The sequence below is a fragment of the Choloepus didactylus genome, chromosome 9 (genome assembly GCF_015220235.1).
Source record: "Choloepus didactylus isolate mChoDid1 chromosome 9, mChoDid1.pri, whole genome shotgun sequence".
Classification (NCBI taxonomy): Eukaryota; Metazoa; Chordata; class Mammalia; order Pilosa; family Megalonychidae; genus Choloepus; species Choloepus didactylus.
Window position 1 is genome coordinate 77,114,330 of NC_051315.1, and position 21,522 is coordinate 77,135,851.

General features: G+C 36.5%; 1 protein-coding gene across 1 annotated transcript in view; it reads left to right on the forward strand.

The window, feature by feature from the left end:
- The window catches only part of FAM171B (family with sequence similarity 171 member B), a 67,374-nt gene that overhangs the window by 38,995 nt on the left and 6,857 nt on the right, over positions 1-21,522 (forward strand). The window contains exons 2-6 of the mRNA XM_037850367.1: positions 2,846-3,079; positions 5,726-5,818; positions 8,693-8,851; positions 16,858-17,028; positions 17,601-17,717. Of these exons, the coding sequence (XP_037706295.1) occupies positions 2,846-3,079; positions 5,726-5,818; positions 8,693-8,851; positions 16,858-17,028; positions 17,601-17,717 (774 nt within the window). The remainder of the gene's footprint in view (positions 1-2,845; positions 3,080-5,725; positions 5,819-8,692; positions 8,852-16,857; positions 17,029-17,600; positions 17,718-21,522) is intronic.

The window sequence follows — 21,522 nt, forward strand, 5'->3', positions numbered from 1 at the left end:
ACCTTGCACGCTCTTGATAGAGTTTGTCTGACCAGCATTAGTAAGGTATTTCATGCTAATGGCTCAATAAATTAGGGTGGAAAGATTAGGGACTGGGCAGTGAGATTTTAAATTGGACAGCAGCTACTTGTCCTCTACACTCATAAATAGTTTTTTTGTATTGGATGGACCATTTCATGAGCCCATCATGTATTATTTATTACAACATTTTATTTTATTTTTTTAACCCTTAGAAGCCATGGTTTGGCATAAGGGTGTGTGTGTGGCCAGGGGAAACATTTTTATCTTTTTAATCGACTTTAAACAAGAATTTGAGTTCTTGTAAATGATCACAATCGTATATTCCATGAATTAATTTTAGTAGTGTAACCCCAAAACTCACTATTACATGGTTCAAAGAAGGCTTTAGAGTCATTCATGGGTGAACTTGAAGGCTGGCGTGGCCTCTTAATTTTGGTGAGACTTTGGGAAGTTTGTATATCCTGTTCAAATCCTCATTTCCTTCTTGGGAAAGTCATTGAACTCATTATTATGTATTATACAAAGTTATATTGAGATTTTTGTGATAATCTATATAAAAGGCTTGGCTCCAGGAAGATATATTTATTTCCAACCTTTCTTCATATTTTGATTATAAATTATTACAAACATGATTTTTTAAAAATTTTAGAGTGAAATAACAGTTATGAGCTGAATTTATGATATTACTGAAAAAAATAGTTAAATAATTTGAGGAATAGTTGGAGTCAAGGCCCAAGTCCTATTTGACCTTTTAGTGCTTGAGTCTCCTAAATGTGTCTAATAAAATTAGTGATAGTAATGACTACTTACAAATAATTTGACCTTCTTCAAGGTTATTTATTATCATTAAAAAATTCAGAGGTGTGGATAAAGTTTAGTTACCTATATTTTGCTTTGGAATCTCATTTCCATATTTACTTTTGAATATATATATGAATATAATTATCCTAGAAATTAATAGTGTTTCAGACACACTAATGGTACCCCCATTTTAAGATACGGTTGTCCAGAACATAATCTTCCTTTTTCTCTCCTTTTCTCAATCAGTTCTTCCTCTTCCTACACAGTAAACTGGGAATAGAGTTGCTGTAGGGTATAATTAAGCAGTTGTAGTGTGATAGTTTAAGAGCACAAGCATTGAGGAGAGATGGTGCCAAGTTTGTATCCTGTTGCTTCATCTACTGTGGGTTGACAATGGCTAATTTACAAACCGTGCTCACTCTTTGTTACCAATATGTAAACTGAAGAAAACGACAGTATCCTTCACAGTGCTCAGTACCTGGCTCATTAACCCTCAGCACATTATTTATATATAATTATTATTTTATATAAGAGGAAATATACCAAAAATTTGCTTGTGTCTGAATATATAGAGATGAATATATAGGGAATAGTGTTTGGATAACATTTAACTTCATGTTTAGACTGATGAAGGATCAGAGCTCTTTTCCAATTTGCTGAATCATACCTTCCCTAGGACTGAGCAATTATTATAGTGGTTCTATTTGTATTTAAAAAGTCTTTGTTAGGATCCAGAAGCAATTTAAAGTCCAGTTTATTTTAACTAATTTAGAATAGTCAAGGCCTAACAACAATTTGGTAGCAATGTTCTGGCTCAATCGGCATTGATTAGGATTTTTTATTTGATGTCTGTTCTTTATAAAAATTATTATTTTGAGTAAAAATGGGTTTGTCTATGCATCTGCATAGTAGCATAATCAAGTCTTTTGAGATATTTCTTATCAGTGTACTCTGAAGCTTCTGAAGTGGTCTCCTATGTGGGGTAATAATTGTTATTACTAATGATAACCTCACATTTATTAAGGGACAGGCAGACACTGTACTAAGCACATCATTTGCATTATTTCATTGTATTACTTCAAAGTAGTTACTATTCTCCTGATTTTACAGATGAGTAAAAGAGGTGAGTAACTTACCCAAAGATACACACTAAGGAATGGCAAAGATGGATTTTGACTGATTCCAAAGTCTATTTGCAGTGGAAGAGAAAGCATCTTTGGCAAAGAGGTTGTGTACATGCTTTACAATGCCATTTTCATGGTGGTACAAGTTCTTTTGCAGCCAGTAATTACCATTAGTAAATGTTATTTTTTGAGAACAGTGCAAAGAAAAAAATTAAAATCTATACTGTTGACTCAGGATCCATGAACATATCATCAAAATCGGTACTCAAGGAATAAAGTGAAGATTTAAGTGGAAGCAAGCTTTAATTCACATTTTCCTCAATTTATTATGCTGGTATGTTTTCTTATATATTTAACAGATAATACTTTTTGATATTTTAGAGAAAGATTTTTGTTTGATGTTTTGTACACCTGGAACTAAAAAATACCCCCTCTTTTCCAGACAACAGAATAAAATAAAGGACCTAGCCATGCACAAATGGGTTTGTTTAGGTGACATTTTATTCTAAGAAATTTGGCTACTTGGGAATTAGTATTAAATTTACATGATTTAATAACATTAGAATTAGAGAGAGGAAGTAAAAATGCTTTATTCTTGAGGAAAACCTCTGTCTTTCAATTATTCACTGCCATCATTTTTTTCTTTTAATTGGTAGAAAAATGGAATAAAAATATTGTGCCTTATTAATAATAAATATTCAAATTTATTTAGTTTGAGGAAGACTAATGAATTTATTGGAATGTCTTTATGCTTCTTTTGTTCCATCACCTATACATAGCTATTTCCTAAATTTAACCAGTTTTGTAGTTTTTTAGATGTCTTGTCATGTCTTTTAAAATATAGTGACATATGCGTTCTAGGATCTAACCTGCAATTTGTGGCTTTCTTTTTCTTTCAGTATCTGTATTTATGCTGAAAGTCCAGGTGAATGACATCATCAGTCATCAGTACCTGAGTCAAGCTGTTGTAGAAGTGTTTGTAAACTACAAGAAGACAAATTCCACACTAACTAAAAATAATGGAGCAGTGTTCATAAACGTACCCTATAAACTAGGGCTCAGCTTAACTATTATTGCCTACAAAGATGGCTACGTGTTGACACCACTGCCTTGGAAGACTGGAAGAATGCCAAGTAAGCACGTAATGTTTTCCCTTCATTAAATGTAAATGATATTTCCTCTGTTTTGGACATCTGTTCTGGTATACTGAACATGAGAAGTCAATTTAAGGAGATTAGAAGGGAGTGCCAGTTTGAAGAAAACATGAAGGCATTTTTCCTCTTAAAGAGGTTTGAAGGAATCCTGAGTAAGGCTCTGCTGTGGTGTAAAGCTTGTCTGCAGGTGGCAGTAAGGGGAGGGGTGCACTCAAAGGATGAGCAGGGCCAGGTGATGACATCTTCAAAAGATGAGACAAGCAGTTTAGATTCATGTGCTAAATAATAAGGCAGGTACTGTAACATCTTGAGCACATTGTGTGTAAGTTGTTTGGCAGTGAGAGTCACTCAGCAGTGTATAATGAATAGGCCAAAAGCAGGGCTTGAGTTGATTCAGGGACTCCTGCTAGGAAACTGCTGGCAGTGCTCCTGATATATGGTAACAAGAGCCTACTTAAATAAAGTAAATGCACAAAACCATGGCCTGGCAGTTTTCAAAATTGGAAATACAAGTGATTAATAAACGTGTACAGAATGTCTCCCTGGTAATCTTAAGATCTGTAAACTAAAGAAATACATATTTCTTAGATTTTTCACTTTAGAAAATTTCTTATAAATGATTATACTCAATATTGACAAAACAAAGTGAGATCAACATTCTCACGCCCTGTTTGTGGGAGTATAAATTGGCAAAATTATCTGTATTAGTTTCCTAGCTGCTAAAACAAATACCATTCAGTGGATTGGCTTAAACAACTGGAATTTGTTGGCTCACAGTTTTGAGGCTAGGAGAAGTCCAAAATGGAGGTGTCAGCAAGGCACTGCTTTTTCCTGATAGCATTCTGGGGGGCTGGTTGCTGGTGATGCTTGGTCCTTGGGTTTTCTGTCACTTGGCAGTGCACATGGTGTGACGTCTTCTTCCTCTTCTGGGTTCCATTGGCTTCCCCCTTCTGGCTCTTCCTGTGGCTTCTCTTTCCGTGTCTGATTTCCTTTGCTAATAAGGACATCAGCCATAATGGATTAAGGCCCCCCTCATGCTCTTTGGGCATACCTTAACTAATATTATCTTCAAAAGTCCTGCTTACAAATGGGTTCACTCCCACAGGACCAGGGGTTTGGACCTGAACATGTCTTCTGTTGGGGATGTGATTCAGTCCCCAGCGTTATCTGAATAACAATTTGGAAATATATATTTCAAAACTGTTCAAAGTCTTCCTAATCTTTCATCCAGTATTTCACTATAAGGAATCTTTTCTAAAGACCAACATATAAATAAGAAAATGGACAGATATTCATGCACAACAATGTTTATTCAAAGATTATTTTTATAATAATAGTGAAAAATGGGAACAATCGATGCAATATTAGTGTAGTGATTCAGTAAATCTCGATGCCTCAATAAACGTAATATGAAACATTAAAAGCCATGTTATGAAAAGTTTTTATTGAGAGTGAGAAGTGCATATGATATTATCTTAAGTGAAAAAAGTGTGAAAATATTCTGAATACATTGTCATACTCTCTATTTTAAAAATCACAGGAAAAATCTAGGAAGAGCTATACCAAATTATTACTCATGGTTGTCTCTATGGTAATACTGCAATGATCATTTACTTCTACCCCTACATCAGTGTGTACTTTTGGTTTTTACCCTAGTTTCTCCATATTTTCTTTGAAGTAACTTAAAATAGTAAATGTGTTTCCATGCAAACATAGCTTATCCTCTCATAAGAGGTTTGGGATATTACACTATTTCTATTAATTTTAAGTACTTACATAGCATACAGGAGAGATATCAGATGAAAACACATGCTTTTGGTAACTCCTCAAAACTTATTTTTCTTTTGCAGGGTCGGTAAGCTTATTTGATCTGTTCTTGCCATAAAATGATTTTTTGGCATTGTTACTTTTGGCATTTGGTATTTTGTCCCAGCTTCTTGCTCCCAATCTTGAAATAATTAAGTCATCTTTCAGGTGATCTACATTTACTCATTCCACCAGTTAATCCGGGTGCCTTCCCTAGTATTCAGACCCAGCCCCATCCTGTGTGAGTACTAAAGGGTTGCTTATAAATCATTTTGTGTGTTAAACCATTTCCTCCTTTGCCAACTCAGAGTCGTCTGGCAAACCATACCCTGTGAAGAAGAGCATTGCACTCTTATATGGGAAAGGAAAAATGAAGAGTGGATATAGTTTCTAACTTGGAGAAACTTGACTCATGTAACCAAGAAAAAACAATTTCAAAATCTTAAGTAAAAAAGTAACAGTTATGTAGAGAAGATAGCCAAGAGCTATCCAACCTTTTAACTTGACCATATATATCTGTGGTTAGTTACAGAACATGATTGATTGCCTTGGTACAATCTACTATATGAAATGGAAAAGATTAGTAAAATAAAACAGTGATACCTGGTGTTTTTTTCTCTTTACTGTGATCCTCTTTTTTCCTCCATCATATTTTACATTCATTCTTCTTTATTTATTTTGAATTGCTCCTCCCATCACATAGTTTGTTTTTTCCCCCACTTTTTAGGACCTGTTGGAACAGAACTATACTTGTCCCAGTTTTTTTTTTTTTTTTTTGCCACATTTAATAAAATGTTCTGATTGTGCTATATTTCACAGTATATTCATCAGTTACACTTTCACTGTTCCCGCAAAACCAAGCAAATATATGGCTATTTGAAGACACTGTTTTAATTACTGGAAAATTAGCTGGTAAGTAAAACACTTCTTAGCTGATAAATAAACACTTGATTATTATGTAAGTGTACTTCTTCACTAATGAAGTGAATTATTCATTAGTGAAGTGAATAATAGTGAATAATTAGTGAAGTGATTATTATGTAACTGTACTTCTTCACTAAAGAATCTGTTTTTATTATAGCTTGGAAAAAACCTGAGTTGATCAGGGATGATTAGTATTGACTATGAGTTGATCTAAACTGATTCTCATTTCACTATCAAACTTTGGTATGGGTTTCTTTTGTGTAGGAGAAATCATTCTCTCCTTTACTGTTTTAGTCTCTCAAATAGGAATGTTTGACTTTCAGAAATATTGGAAGAAAATTCTGCCCTTCTTTACAAGTCTCATCTTTTATTCTTCCCCTTGGGACTCGAGTGGTTAGTGGAATTGGGAAAAGGATTACACATATGCTTCTCAGACCTTTGAGGCTTTCTAATTTGTAGGTCACTTTCTTTCCTGTCTCCAGCAGGAGGTCTTACTGCATATCATGTAAAACATCCATAAATGATTATTTGCTTTTTTGTTTGTTTCTTTCTTTCTTTGTTTTATATTGGGGAATTAATGTTTAGGACTAAAGCATCAGTAGGAAAGTCTGATAAAAGCAGAAATTCATCAAAATAGGGTCTGATAGAGTCATGATAAAAAGATTTGTGAAAATTTTTTTCATTTTCAGAAGTGACCTCTTACTTATTCCTAATACTGTTATTTGGGGAAAAAATTAAAGTAGGACTTGATTAGTCTTGGAATAATTTACTGAGTGAGGCTGTAGAATCTCTCACTCTTGAAATGCCAAGGCTTTTGGCAGATTTTGAGCCATGGAATTTGCAGGTGCGTGGCAGAAAGGATGGATGTGGAATTGCGTGTGGAAGGATTAAAAAGTAAATGGGAACCACATACATGGAGAGAGATGCTTCATTTTCTGCTGGCTATATTGAAATCACGTTCTCCAAAGTCCTCTTCAGTGTTTTATTTATTTTGGTTTTGTTTTGACATATTCCTACTCTTACTGGGCTCTTCAAACCCTGTTGCAAATTGTAGTTTCTACTGGAATACATGAAATGGGTCACTGTGCCAAGCCATGGTGAGTGCACATTTGTACTGGCCATGCTTTGGCTTGTCTCTGTGAGAACAGGACAAGCTTTCTTGACTTCTCAGGTCACTTCCTTTTACTGCCTCTTCCCAAATAGTTGTCCTATTGGTAAGGCCAACAAGGAAGGATGGATATTCTGATGATGTGAAATCTTTTCATAGAAAAAACACATCCTCACCCCCTAACCTCGATAAAACTTTTGTATTTTTCCTTGCAAGATTTGATTAGAAAGGTGCTCAGTTTGTACAATGAAAGTGTGTTAGGCCTAAGTGAATGTGTTTGCAGGCAAAAGGAGCAGGAGAAATTGGAAACTTGAGTGATGTACAAAATCTTAAAGAAGCTCAGCTAGATATTGTCCTTAGTGAACCTTTTTTCATTTGTAAGAAATTTGTATTTTCAACAACATTAAGCCACATATTTTAAAAGAGTAAGTTGTAGATTATACCTATAGGTGATAAGAAAGTATGAGATTGGGCCTTCAAACAGCTCAACCAAAGGAGAATATATTCTGATTGTGTTGTTTTTTCATATATCCCTTAATCATTATCTTGATTATTTTCCTAGCTTCAGTCATAAAAAATAAACCATAAACTGATTTTGAGAATTACCTTGCATTATTGTATTCATCAATCGTCATGTAACTCTTTAAAAACTGATACTTCTTTTTCACCCTAATAATTTGACCAGTGGCTTCTGTCTTTACCAGTGAATTTATGAAAGTCCAAAGCAAAAGCAGATGTTTCTGATAATTTTTGGTTTTAATGATTTCAGAATTGACTGGCCCTTGAATTGTTAAATAAAATGTATTGATTACAGAAATATCAACATTGTCACTGAGTTCTCACTCCATAATTTATGATAGAAGATAGTCACTTCATAGTTATTAAAATGTGATATTTATCTGACCTTTGGAAGAATTTTAATGCAACAGTTTTAAGTGTAAGCAGTTTTAAGTTTCTCTATCAGAAACCTACCCACTTAGGTATATATTTGAATATCACCAAAGACTCTTATCTGTTGCAAGTTGCAGAAAACCCAGTCCTAAAGTAGCTTAAGCAAAAAGGAGGTATTTATTTATTTACTTATCAACTAATTAATAAGTGTAGAGGTAGGGGCAACCTTAGACATGGCTTGATCAGGGCCTCAGTTGAAATCATTGAGATTTTTCTCTCTCCTTTTCTCAACTCTCCACTCCTTGAATATTAAATTCATTCCCAAACAGGTTCTCCCTTTTTGGTAACAAAATATCTGTAGCAACTCCCAAATACATATCAGCTCACCTAAAATTCGGTGAGGTCTTGTCCTCCAGAAGTCCCTGCAAAACTTACATATGACTGGGGCAAGGGCCCATCATTGAACAAATCACTGTGGCCAAGGGAATAATGAAATGCTTCTGATTGGCCTCAGCCCATCCTGCCATGCATCTGTTACAGAGATAAAACACCAAGTACAATTGTGGTGAGTAGTTTTTCTCTAGATTCCCATCTAGAGAAATCAGGTTACTGTTACCCAAAAAATATATATATATTGGGCAGCAGAATCAAGGATTCTATAGTATAAAGGCAACCTGTGGGATCTAAAGAGAGATCTTATTTCGTCAGTTCTGAATTTAAAATAATAATTATATGATGATATGTCAGTGATGTTTAGAGATAATTACAAGTGCTTCTTTAAAAGTAAAATATCTTGACAAATGAGGCTGTACTTAATATGTATTTGTTTTGTCTGTTTGTTAATTGAGGTTTCCTTTTTCCAGATGCCAAATCTCAACCAAGTGTTCAGTTTTCAAAAGCCTTGATTAAACTACCCACCAACCATCATATTAGCAACATTACAGGATATCTTACAGTCCTACAACAATTTTTGAAAGTGGACAATTTTCTGTATACAACTGGAATTATTCTCAATAAATCAGGTATTATTTAATTTTTACATGCTGTAATCATTTATAGTAAATCATTCATCAAATACTATTTAGATAATTGATGTTCAACTAAGCTTCAGAGGATACATATCACCTTTGAAACACAAATCTAGTTATTAAAATGTTGATAAGCAATTCCCTTTGATCTAATGAAAGAAAGATTATACCAGAGTCTTCTGCATTTATTAATTCAAATTAATGGAAATTTCATTTACAGGGTACTTCTGATTCAGTGGAGGGGTAAGCAAGATATAGAAATGAGTTATGATTATCATGTAACTTTGCAAATTTAAAAATACATTTTATAGGGGAAGGAAACAAACAAACAGACAAAGGTACCCAGTGTTCTTTTTAACTTTAATTGCTCTTTTTCACTTGAATTATTATTCTTGTTATTTTTGTGTGTGTGCTAATGAAGGTGTCAGGGATTGATTTAGGTGATGAATGTACAACTATGTAATGGTACTGTGAACAATCGAATGTACAATTTGTTTTGTATGACTGTGTGGTATGTGAATATATCTCAATAAAATGAAGATTTAAAAAAAATACATTTTAAAATGGAAATTTGTTTCAAAGAGCTTTACATGTATCTTCACAATTTGAGCAATTCATTCTTATCGAACTGGTCAAAAGTTTCAATTATTGTTGAGGTGTAAAATGGTTATATATTGGAGTAAATTGTTGTAAAATTTTCTTTTCACATATATTTGCTTTTCTCTATGAATAAAATTTAAATAAATACTTAAACTATCTCTATGCCCAAGTCAGCAGCATTAACACACTTATTTAAGGCTGTCATGATCTAAAAGTTAAGTGAATGATGGAATTTTTAAAATTTTATTTAACAACACACCCATGAGTAATCACCTTAAAAAACACTCTGTACTCCATCTGTACATTCACACTTGTTCCACCCTTTTTACCACTTGTTGCAACAAAACTGGAACTCTGCTTTTGAAAATCACCTTCAGACAGACTGTAATTGTGACAGTTTCAGTTGTGTCAAATTGTTTTCCTTTTTAGGTTCATTTCAGTTGGGGGGCATCAGCCAGAAATCACAGTGATAAGGGCAGATAGGTGTTTTGGTAAGGTGGGTATTTTTTTTTTTTTGCCTGCTTTAGCCCATGCTGTCAGTACCCCAGACCGACGGCTTTCACAGGTTCTGTTTCAGGTGTGTGTTTCCTATTGCGTGTACCTGTGACTGCACAAGGGCCTCTCTTGGTGCATGAAGCAGGTTTGGGTTAAGTCCTCAACCAGTGATGGATAAAAATTGGTACATAAATACCCAGGGTTCCTTGGCTCAGTCAGAAGAACTCTGAGCTAGGTTCTGTCCCCAGTGAGACAGAGCTGGAGTTGCCCCCGTGATAACCTGCTCATTAACACATTCTGGGTTGGCTCCCCTCCTTCTTTTATTTTACTACTTCATTCCCTTAGTGGTAATCATTACTTGGAATTATCTCCCAAATAAAAGATTTGTACTCAAATCATTGTCTCAGGGCCTGCATTCTGGGGAAGCCAGTCTAAGATATCTGCCACTGTTTTCCATGGGTAAGTTTAAAGGATGCTCAAAATAAAAATGTTTATTATAAGACTGGCAACAATATATACTATCACAAATGAAATGTGCTGTGCTGGGGGGTATTCATCAACAAGATTCAGTGGATTCAGGAGGGAGGGGTCATAATATGTTCTGCCCCTCAGTATTCCTCTAGCGCCTGCTTTTGAGACCATTAAATGTTTCAGTTATCCTGCGAATGCTGCTGACATTTAAAAAGTTGTGGAGCAGAGCTGTCAAATGGGGATGTGCTTCTGTTTAGTCCAGTGTGGCAGCCACTAGCCACGTGCACCTGCCTGGCTCTTGAAATTTGACTGAGGAACTAAATTCCTTATTTTATTTAATTTAAATTTAAATAGCCACATGTGGCCCACTGTATTGGACTGTACGGTTCTAACATCCTGTGATTTATTTTTAAAGTTTTCTCTTATTAAAGTTTTCTTGTTCCTCTCTCATCTTTCAATCTCTACCCCCACTGCCAGTACTGTTTTTTTTTTCTTCCTCTTTGGGTTGGCTTTATCTCAGATGGTGTGGTGTCGATGTCAGCAGCTTCAGCTGCATTCAATTTGTGAAGCCACTAACTGCATAGAGCTGGGGAGGGGTGAGTTAGGGATGGGGTTGTGAGACCAGGCACTTCAGAGAGCCAGCAGCTGACTTTACGAAGTTTGATATTAATATTATAATACTTACATAAAGATTAAATAGGAGTCAGCAAGATGGCGGCTAGGTGAGATGGAGCAAAAATCACCTCCGTGGAAAACACTAGATAAAAATCCAGAAAGTGACCAAGAACACCACTTCCAGAGTAGCACCAGCCGGACAAGGTCTGCGAAAGCCACAGGGAATGTGCATTTGGTGAAACCAGGAGTCTGCATTCTGAAACGAGTGACTGAGTCGGCTGAATCCCTCGGCCATGCTGCAGTGTGGGGAAATGGTGGGTTGGCGTTTTAAAAAAAAAAAAGAAGCCTGGGAACAGCTGCAGATAAGACGGGAGTGGTCTGGACTAATGCCTCAGTGTCTGGGGTGGAGGATACCCCTTCCCACACCCACTGCTGATTGTCTCAGGTCCAGGGGAGCAAAGGGGGAGCCAAAAGGAGAGAAAAAAAAAAAAAACAAAAACGCACGACTTGCAGCCGTCTCCCTAGTGGGCGGGGCTACTACTGCCCAGGGCCAAACACACAGCACAGAGCCGAGCCAAGAAACCCAGCCTGACGGAGTCTTTCCCGCAGCACTGCTCACAAGACACAGTATCGGCTGTGGACAGTTGACTTGAATACACCCATGGCTGATTGTCCCGGAGCTGGGAGAGTGGAGCTGTGCAGAAAGGGGGAAGTTAACGCGTCCCATTCAACCATCTTTGAAGCAGGCTGGGAACGCCCCTACACAGCCCGGCGGCCCAGGGCTTCCCTGGAGGCCGGCGCTCACTTGTGACGTGGCATGGTCCTCCCCGCCTCAGCAGAGGTCCTGGGAAAGCACAGCAGGGAGGGGGGATCCGCTCGGAAATCCCAGGGAACCTACACCAATACCAAGGACTTTTGTGTCAGCGGCAGAGAACAGTCTTAAATCTCTGGGAACACCTGGGAGGTTTGATTATTAAACCTGCCCTTCCTTCCTAACCGCTCAGTCACACGCCCCTCATTGAGGGCAGACAGCACCAACAACACACCCAAATTAAGTGCACCAATTGGACCCCACAAGAATCAGATCCCTGCATACCACAAAGTTGGGGAGAACTGACTTCAGGGGAATAAGTGACTCATGGACACCATCTGCTGGTTAGTTAGAGAAAGTGTATGCCACCAAGCTGCAATTCTAAGAGATTAAAGATCAAGTAAAGCAAATGCCAAGAGGCCAAAAACAACAGAAAATCTTAAAGCATATGATAAAACCAGACAACATGGAGAACCCGAACCCAAACACTCAAATCAAAAGATCAGAAGACACAAAGTTCTTGGCCCAATTAATCAAAGAACTACAGACAGGCAATGAGAGCATGGCACAGGATATAAAGGACTTGAAGAAGAGCATGGCACAGAATATAAAAGACATAAAGAAGACCCTAGAAGAGCATAAAGAAGATATTGCAAGAGTAAATAAAAAAATAGAAGATCTTATGGAAATTAAAGAAACTGTAGGCCAAATTAAAAAGACTCTGGATACTCATAATACAAGATTAGAGGAGGTTGAACAATAACTCAGCCTCCTCGATGAGCACAGAACAGAAAATGAAAGAACAAAAGAAAGAATGGCGAAAATAATTGAAAAAATCAAAATGGATCTCAGGGATATGATAGATAAAATAAAACATCCAAATTTAAGACTCATTGGTGTCCCAGAAGGGAAAGAGAAGGGTAAAGGTCTAGAAAGAGTAGTCAAAGAAATTGTTGGGGAAAACTTCCCAAACCTTCTACACAATATAAATACACAAAGCGTAAATGCCGGGCAAACTCCAAATAGAATAAATCCAAATAAACCCACTCCAAGACATATTCTGATTGACTGTCAAATACTGAAGACAAGGAGCAAGTTCTGAAAGCAGCAAGAGAAAAGCAACTCACCACATACAAAGGAAACAACATAAGACTAAGTAGTGACTACTCAACGGCCACCATGGAGGCTAGAAGGCAGTGGCATGACATATTTAAAATTCTGAGAGAGAAAAATTTCCAACCAAGAATACTTTATCCAGCAAAACTCTCCTTCAAATTTGAGGGGGAGCTTAAATTTTTCACAGACAAACAAATGCTGAGAGATTTTGCTAATAAAAGACCTGCCCTACTTCAGATACTAAAGGGAGCCCTACAGACAGAGAAACAAAGAAAGGAGAGAGAGATATAGAGAATTTCAACAGACATGTATAGAATATTACATCCCAGATCACTGGGACACACATTCTTCACTAGTGATCACGGATCTTTCTCCAGAATGGACTGTATGCGGGGACATAAAAACAAGCCTCAATAAAATAAAAAATAAAAAAATGAATTTGTTCAAAGCACATTCTCTGACCACAATGGAATACAGATAGAAGTCAATAACCATCAGAGACTTGGAGAATTCACAAACACCTGAAGGATAAAAATGAGGGGGAGATGAAAACATTCCCGGATAATCAAAAGCTGAGGGACTTCATCACAAGTAGATCAGTCCTAAGCAGGCTGAAAGGAGGGGACACTAAACAATTGACTGAAACCACATGAAGAAATAAAGATTTCCAGTAAAGATCACATGGTAAATATAAATACCAATACTACTGTATTGTTGATTTATAACTCCACTATTTACTTCCTACAGGATCTAAAATACGTAAACTGTAATGATAAATCAGTGGTTTTGGACTCAATGTAAAATATGTAATTTTTGACAAGAACTACATAAAGGTGGGGGAATGGAGGAGTATAGGAACACAGTTTATGTGTCCTATTGAAGTTAAGTTGGTATAAAAGAAAAACAAGATTGTTATAGATTTAAGATGTTAAATTTAAGCCCCATGGTAAACACAAAGAAAGTATCAGAGAATATGACCAAAGAGATGAAAAGTAGAGTAGGGGTTCCAAGAAGTGGGGGAAGGGGCAATGGGGAGTTAAGAAAGGAGTGTAGGGTTTTTGTTTGGGGTGAAGGGAAACTTCTAGAAATGGATGGTTGGAAGGTGATAGCATTGCAACATTCTAAATGTGATTAATCCCACTAATGGAATGCTAGGGAGGGGTGGAATAGGAAGATTTAGGCTGTATATATCTTTCCACAATTGAAAAAAAAATAAGACAGTCTAAATAGATGACAATTAAATGCCAAGGATGATCCTGGATGGGATCTGAGGTCAGAGAAGAGGCTCAAAGAGACACAGATGGGACACAAGAAAAAAAAAAAAAGGAAATATAGAATGTAAGCTTTATATCAATGTTGAATTTCTTGAACTTCTTAGCTGCGTTTAATGAGATTGCATAAAATAATGTTCTTGTTCATCGGAAAGGTATATGTGAATTATATTGTTTGTTCAAAGATATGTGCAGCTCTTTCTCTTATGTTCAGAGGACAGAGCAATAGATGATGGGTGTTAGGGAGGGAGGGAGGGAGGGAGGGAGAGAGGGAGGGAAAGAAAGAGACAGTGGTGTGACAGGATCTTAAAGGTGATGGATCGGGGCATCGGGGAGGGGGGTCGGGGTATGATGGAGTTCAATGTATGGGGTTTGTACTGTTTTTGCAACTGTTCCTGTAAGATTGAACTTATATCAAAATAAAATGTATTAAAAAAAGATTAAATAATACTTTATTTTTGCTTACAGTCTACTGGTCGACAAAGTATTTATGGCATTATTTTGATCATCTTATGATTAGTGTTGTGGGCAATTTATTAGAGCTAATTGTCCTGTATTGTAAGCGAAATGTTTCAGTAAGCCAATAATTGTCCTGTATCATAACTACAAACAAATACCAGATGATCATAGCAGTGATACTGAGAACCCCTTCCCATGGCCTCTACCTTAGCTCACCAGGGCTGCTCTGACAAATTCCACACAGAGGGATGGCTTAAACAACTTACTATCTCACGGTTTTGAAGGCTAGAAGTCCAAAATCATGGTCTTAGCAGGTCCTGCCTTCTCCGAGTCTGTAGCATTCTGGTGCTGGCTTGCTGCAGTCCTTGGGGCTCCTTGGCTTGCATCTCTGCCTCCCTCACTTGGTGATCTGCTCTTCTTTCCGTCTATTCCTCCTTATTCCACTGACTTCTGGCTTCTGTGATAGCATCTGACTTTCCTTTCTTTATATGGTCTCCAGTCATACGGATTAAGATCCACCCTGATTCAATTTTTTGGTGACACCTTAACGAGCATAATCTTCAAATGGTACTGTTTATAAATGGATCCACATGCACAATGATGTGGATTAAGAACCTGTCCTTTTTGGGCTGCACGACTCAATCCTCAGTAGCCTCCAAGGCCCTATATGTTCTTGCCTCTCTCTCCTACCCTTTGGTCTCTCTCTAGCCCCTTGGTGTTTCTTCCCCAGTTATGCCACACTCATCCTAACTTGGGAGCTTTCACTTGTTTCTTTCACCTGGAAAGCTCTTTAGCTCTTTGCATGGATGGCCCCTTCTTGTCTTTTTAGTCACAGCTCAAATGTCCCCTCCTCCAAGAGGCCTTCCCTGACTACCTAATTGCATTGCCTTCCTAGTTTTTCTTCACAGCACTGATAAGGCACCTTCTATCCTGTGCTTATATTCTGGTGGAGGAAACTGACAAGGAATAAAGAAAATGCCTAAACAAGGATGGTAGATAGATAATGAAGCTTGTGAAAACTTACTGCAGGCAGTGTTAAGAGAGCATGTACTTATTGTATCTTTGGTTCCTGTATGTGTACATGGTGCCAGTAGGGGCTCTGTAAATACTTGTTAAATGAATGAACAAAACCAGCTCTTCAGCTAAAGACTCAAATGTTTAGCCTCAAGGAACAAATAATATGTAGTAAGTATATTTTTATCCAACTACTTTTAATGTGTTAGGAAAATACTTAGAAAATGTAAAATTGTTAAACTGTCTGTAAAAGATTAATACTGTAATTTTAAATTTATCTATAACCATATTATTTTATTCATTGGAAATATTCTGTTTGTGTATTTTAACTTTGGCATTGCTAATATTTCAAAAACAAAAAAGGAATGCACTTTCTAAAAGCTTTTAAAATGGGAGTAATAGAAATTGATAGGTAGTTCCTGATATTTAAGAAGGCATATTATAAATTGTATAATGAAATCTTTACAACCTTAGGCAAAGCAATATAACCAATTTGTCTATTAATCTCTCTTTTCCCTGTTTCAAGCTTTGAAGTCACAGTCAATTCTTTCAGTTGTACTATTAATAATTAAGTATATTTCAAGGCATATTTAATTTTATCAGATAATGATATTACATAGTTATTTTATGTTTCATTGTCAAGTCTATCCGTTAAAAATTGCATTTTGAATCAGAATGGTTTTTACATAAGGCAGCTTTAAGCACTGCAGCTGGGTCTGTTCTAGTTCTCTCTGAAACAGATGATCTTGGGAGAAGAACCAGGTATCGTGGGTCCAGATCTGCCTTGATGATATGGTATCGTAGAACCTTTATTTGGGTATGGTATTAGTGAGATTTGTTTTTTTGGTGGTTAGTTTTTCTGTTTTCAAAAACGTTGATTGGATTCCATTGCCCTTAAAAATCGGATGATTCTGACAGAATTAGATGTCTTAGGCTTTTACTGATTTATCAGTGTTGCATAACATATAACATGTTTGTATTTTATTTTAAAAATTCTTAGTGAGGGTCCAGGATCTATTTGATATTAAAATGGATAACCCTGGGTGAAATAAAAGAACCAGATATTTTAGACACATAGTAGTTTGTCATTATTATGTATCTACTATCTATGTTTCTGTATGATTTTAATGAAATGTCTTCTTTTTTAGGTTTTGAAAGCATTGAATTGACTCCTCTTGCTGCAATATGTGTGAAAATTTATTCTGGAGGAAAAGAATTAAAGGTGGATGGTGCTATTCAAATTTCTCTCCCCCTTCTACATACAAATGGTATAAATGCAGGGGATCATATACCTGCCTGGACATTTGATATGACTACAGGTATGTAAGCTTGGTGAAAATATTTTGAATATTTTTCTTTTGAATATTTGATTCTCCTATCTTAGAACTTGGTATAGCAATAATTTTTTAATAATATTACTTATTTTAAGTATTTTGCCATTGGCTAAAATTGGCCCTGCTATCGGGGAAAATGATGCCAGTAAGTTATGTCAAAGAATCCCTTCCATTTTTATTCTCCCAGTCATACTGAAGCATAAATTGGGATTTCATTACTCATATCCTCACAACATATCTCAGTATGCCCAACTTAAACATTTTTGGGGAATTGTCATGATTTCCCTATGTATGCCTGCATCCTTAGTTTATGATGATTTTATTTCCTTCAGTCATAGCAAAGCATTCAAATTATTCTGTTCTATCCTAAATATTATTTTATGATATATCATATACTATATATTTGATCTCATGGTAACATATTGCCACAGTTTTTTATAATCATTGAAAAAGTCATAAAGTATTTTAGATATGACTCTCAGCAAATGCTTATCAGCTTTAAAGATATATAAACGATAGTTAATGGATTGGTAGTTGTTACTTGCCTTCTTTTTTAGGTGCTTGGGTAAATCATGGCCAAGGAACGGTCAAGGAATATAGCAGTCATTTAATTTGGACCTATGACGCACCACATTTGGGCTACTGGTTAGCAGCTCCACGTCCAGGAACTAAAGGTACTATAAAAATGAAACAAAAAATTTTAAAAAAATAATCCAAATTGTAATGCTGGAATTGATATTAGCAAATCTGGATTTTATTCCAAGCATTGCCACTTACCTGCCGTATGACACCAGAAAAATCACATCATATCTTGACCTCAGCTTTTTTATTTCATGTGTATAAGAAAAGATTAAGCTAAATGAACTCTTAAGTCCCATACAGCTATAAGGTCTGAAGAGTCTTATGAAATATGAGGATTGTTCAAATCAGGTATTTTCTTTTTTAGTGTACTATTTATGAATAAATTCTTCTCTGATAAATTAGAGCTTTTTGTTTAAAAAAAAGCAAGAAAAAAGATTCTGGGTACCTTAAAAAATGTATTAGAAGGATATAGGGAGTTGAGAGGATCACAGAGAAGGCAGAAGAATCATATTCTAAAGGGAGTCTCAGAAGCACCAGAGGGCCCAGTTAGCAGCCTACTCAACTGTCTTCTCCAGGTTGCTCCTGTGTGGCAGATGTCTCCAGTTCTTTGTAGTCTTTTCCTCTCTTTGTTCATGATCGGTCCAGGAAGGAAGAATCTGGTTGGCCCAACCTTGGGTCATGAGCCTATCTATTGGTGGGGGTAAGAGGGAAGAGCTCTTGAGTAATAGTGTGCCCACACTGTTTCCAGAGAGGACAGGTGTTACCCCAAATGAAGACTCACCTGATCTGAAGAACAGCCAGTGCAGACTGGCTGCACTGTCACCTGCTGCAGAGCTCTTCTTCTGGGTTCCCTTCATTTTCATCTGAGTGACTTATTTTTGCTATTCTTTTGTGACTAACTTTTATTTTGTGCATCTCTTATTTTTCATTTTCTTGGTTTACCACATAGTTCTAGAAGTAGTGGTACACTAGTAGCTTCTGAGAAAGGATACATAGAAGATAAGTGTTTTGCAAGCTTTCAGGTCTGAAAGTGTCTTTTTCCTATACTTGTCTATAACTGATATTCAACTGAGCATAGAATTCTAGGTTGGAAATAATTTTCCCTCAGAGTTTTGAAGGGATTCCTCCCATCATCTCCTGACATCCACTAAGTTTCATGCTATTTAAGACTTGATATTTTGTATGAGGCCTATTTTTCTTCCCTGGAAGGTGATAGGATCCTCTCTTTATCCACACCATGCTGAAATTTCATTATACCATGTCTTGGTGTGGGTCTATTTTCAGTCATCTTACAGAACATATAATGGACCATCAGTCTGGAAATGTATGTGTTCCATATCTGGGAAGTTTTCTAGAATATTTTCTCAATTTTTTTCTGTTCACTTTTTTAAGACCTCCTGTTATTTTGATGCTGGCCCTCCTGGAGAATTCTATTATTATTTTGTGATGCTTTTTTTGGGGGGGTGGGGTGGTTGGTAGGCTTATTGATCTACTCTGAAAAATATCCTTGACCTATACCCTAGCCCTTCTATTGAGGTTTCTGTTTCTCATCGTATTTTTCATTTCTAGGCATTCTTTTGTTTTTGCTGAATGTTCCTTTTATAGTTTTTATTTTTATTTCATGATTATAATATTTTATCTCTCTAAGGACATTAATAATATATTTTAAAAACTTCTTTCCTCCTTGTATTATGTGTTCCCTCCAAATATTTATTTGCTTTGATCTGTGTCTTAGTTTGCCAGATCTGCCAAGATACATACCACACCACACATTGGGTTAGCTTAAACACCAAGCATTTACTGTCTCACAGTTTTGAAGGCTAGAAGTTTCTCCAAATGAAGATGTTGGCAAGGCCATGCTTTCTCCCAAGTGGTAGTGTTCGGTGATGGCCGTCCTCGGTCACATGGTGAGCTCTCTCGTTTCTTGTGTCTGCTCTTTGGCTAGGGAATTTCTTCCCTTTATACGGTCTCTGGTCAGACAGAATTAAGGCTCACGCTGATTTAGTTTGTGGAAGATCCTTTTCACAAATTAGTCTATATCTTAACTGATAATATCATCTTCAGAGGTCCTTTGTATACAAATAGGTTCATGCCATAGGAATGTGGATTAAGATTTGAACATGTCTTTTGTGGGGTACCTCATTTAATTCCCAACAATCTGTCTTTCATATTAGATGCTTTAGATAAATAACTGATGATCCTTGGCTGGCAGATCATATTGAAGAGCAGAGCATTGAATACTCAATTGTAAACTCCATGTATGTGGATGGAGCTTACAGACTACGGCATTATAGCATGGCCTGACTGTGCCTTGTTTTGTGGAAAATTTTGATTTCAGTATCTTTGGCTCTTTTTTGAGGGGTTGGTCAGATTTGCCAGAGGACTTTGTCCAGTGCCAGCCAGAAGAAGGCTGGGGATCAATAGCCAAACTTGCCGTATAGAAAGCTGTCAGCTGTGTTTTGTGTCCCCTAGGCCAGAGGTGCTCACTTACTCTCTCTCTTTTTTTAACCTTCTCGAGAGCTTAAACCCCCAAATCATCTGCCAGGGTTGGGAAGGGGAATTTGCTGGCTGTGCATTGTTCGCAGAGGGTGTTTGGGATCTGTTTTGTGCCCGGTTTTCACTACCTGAAGAATGAAATCCTGAGGAGCTTGTTGCTGCCACTTCCTGTCTCTTTCGGGTGTTCTGGTAAAATCCAGATGTGTCTTAGCTTTCTCACTGCCAGCTTTGCTATGTCAACTTTCCAGCATTCATCATTTTGTTGCTGTTGTCTCTTTTCTCATTCTTCCTTGTTCTTACGGGTTTGTGGGATTAAAGAAAAAAAACAAAGCCAAACTTGTAGTGTCACTTGAGTGAGGTTTTAGGAGAAAGTAAAGATTAAATGCATATCATGCATTCCTCCATCTTTAACCACATGCCGGAGATGATTCCTGACAATTTCATGCTGGCCAGGAATAGTCCCAGCACATACCCTGATCCAGGACTATGTTTCTCTGCAGCCTTCTATTATCTCTCTTTATTATGCTATCTATTAATTAGAAGGTTCTCCAACTTTTTTTCTGAGAAAGTGTCTTTAAAATATCATTTGATTTTTGTTGTCATTTATGTTTACAATGTTTGAGTTTTAGACCATGCAAGACACCAAGACTTTTTTTAGTGAAGCCAAAATTTAGTATTCCAATAGGAGAAATATGAGCCATTAACCAAATATGATCAAGAGGGTTATTGTCTCTGTACTATGTGAACTTAGTGCTTAAGAGATTATTTGGAAAACAGGAGGGTGTTTATTTTTGACATTCATGATACAAAATATCATGTAGTCTTGCCAGCTGTATGGCCTTATGTCATTCTAAATTTGCAGTTGTAATGAAATATTGATGAAAAAAGAACAATTAATATTTAACACATCAACTTAACTGAATCCAAGTTATTTAATTTTTAATAAAAATAACCTAAGGAGCATTTGAGTTTTATAGAGAAGTGTATCTTCCACTAAAAAATAATTGAAACAACCAATTTATATAAGTGACTTTATAAATTATAAAAGCTGAAGTCATTTTATTAAATACACTGAAGGTCTGTTTCAGCTTATCTGTTGGAAAAGATTTTATGTGTATTGGAGTACTAAAATAGAAGCATGGGAGTCCTACTTGGCTTGCACTAGATACCTTCTCGTGATGCTTTTGAAAAATTTATTCTGCAAGTATATCCTAGCCAAAGGAATATTTTGCTAAAAGTATTGATAACTCAGTTGTAGCTCTGGCTTTCTCAGTAACTAATTGGATGACTTTGAAATAGGTACTGTCCATCTGAGTCTTCGTTTCTTTGTTTCTAGATTAGGAGAGTTAAATATGGCAGTTCCTTAGAAGCAGAAGTTACATTTCACCCAGTTATAACTTT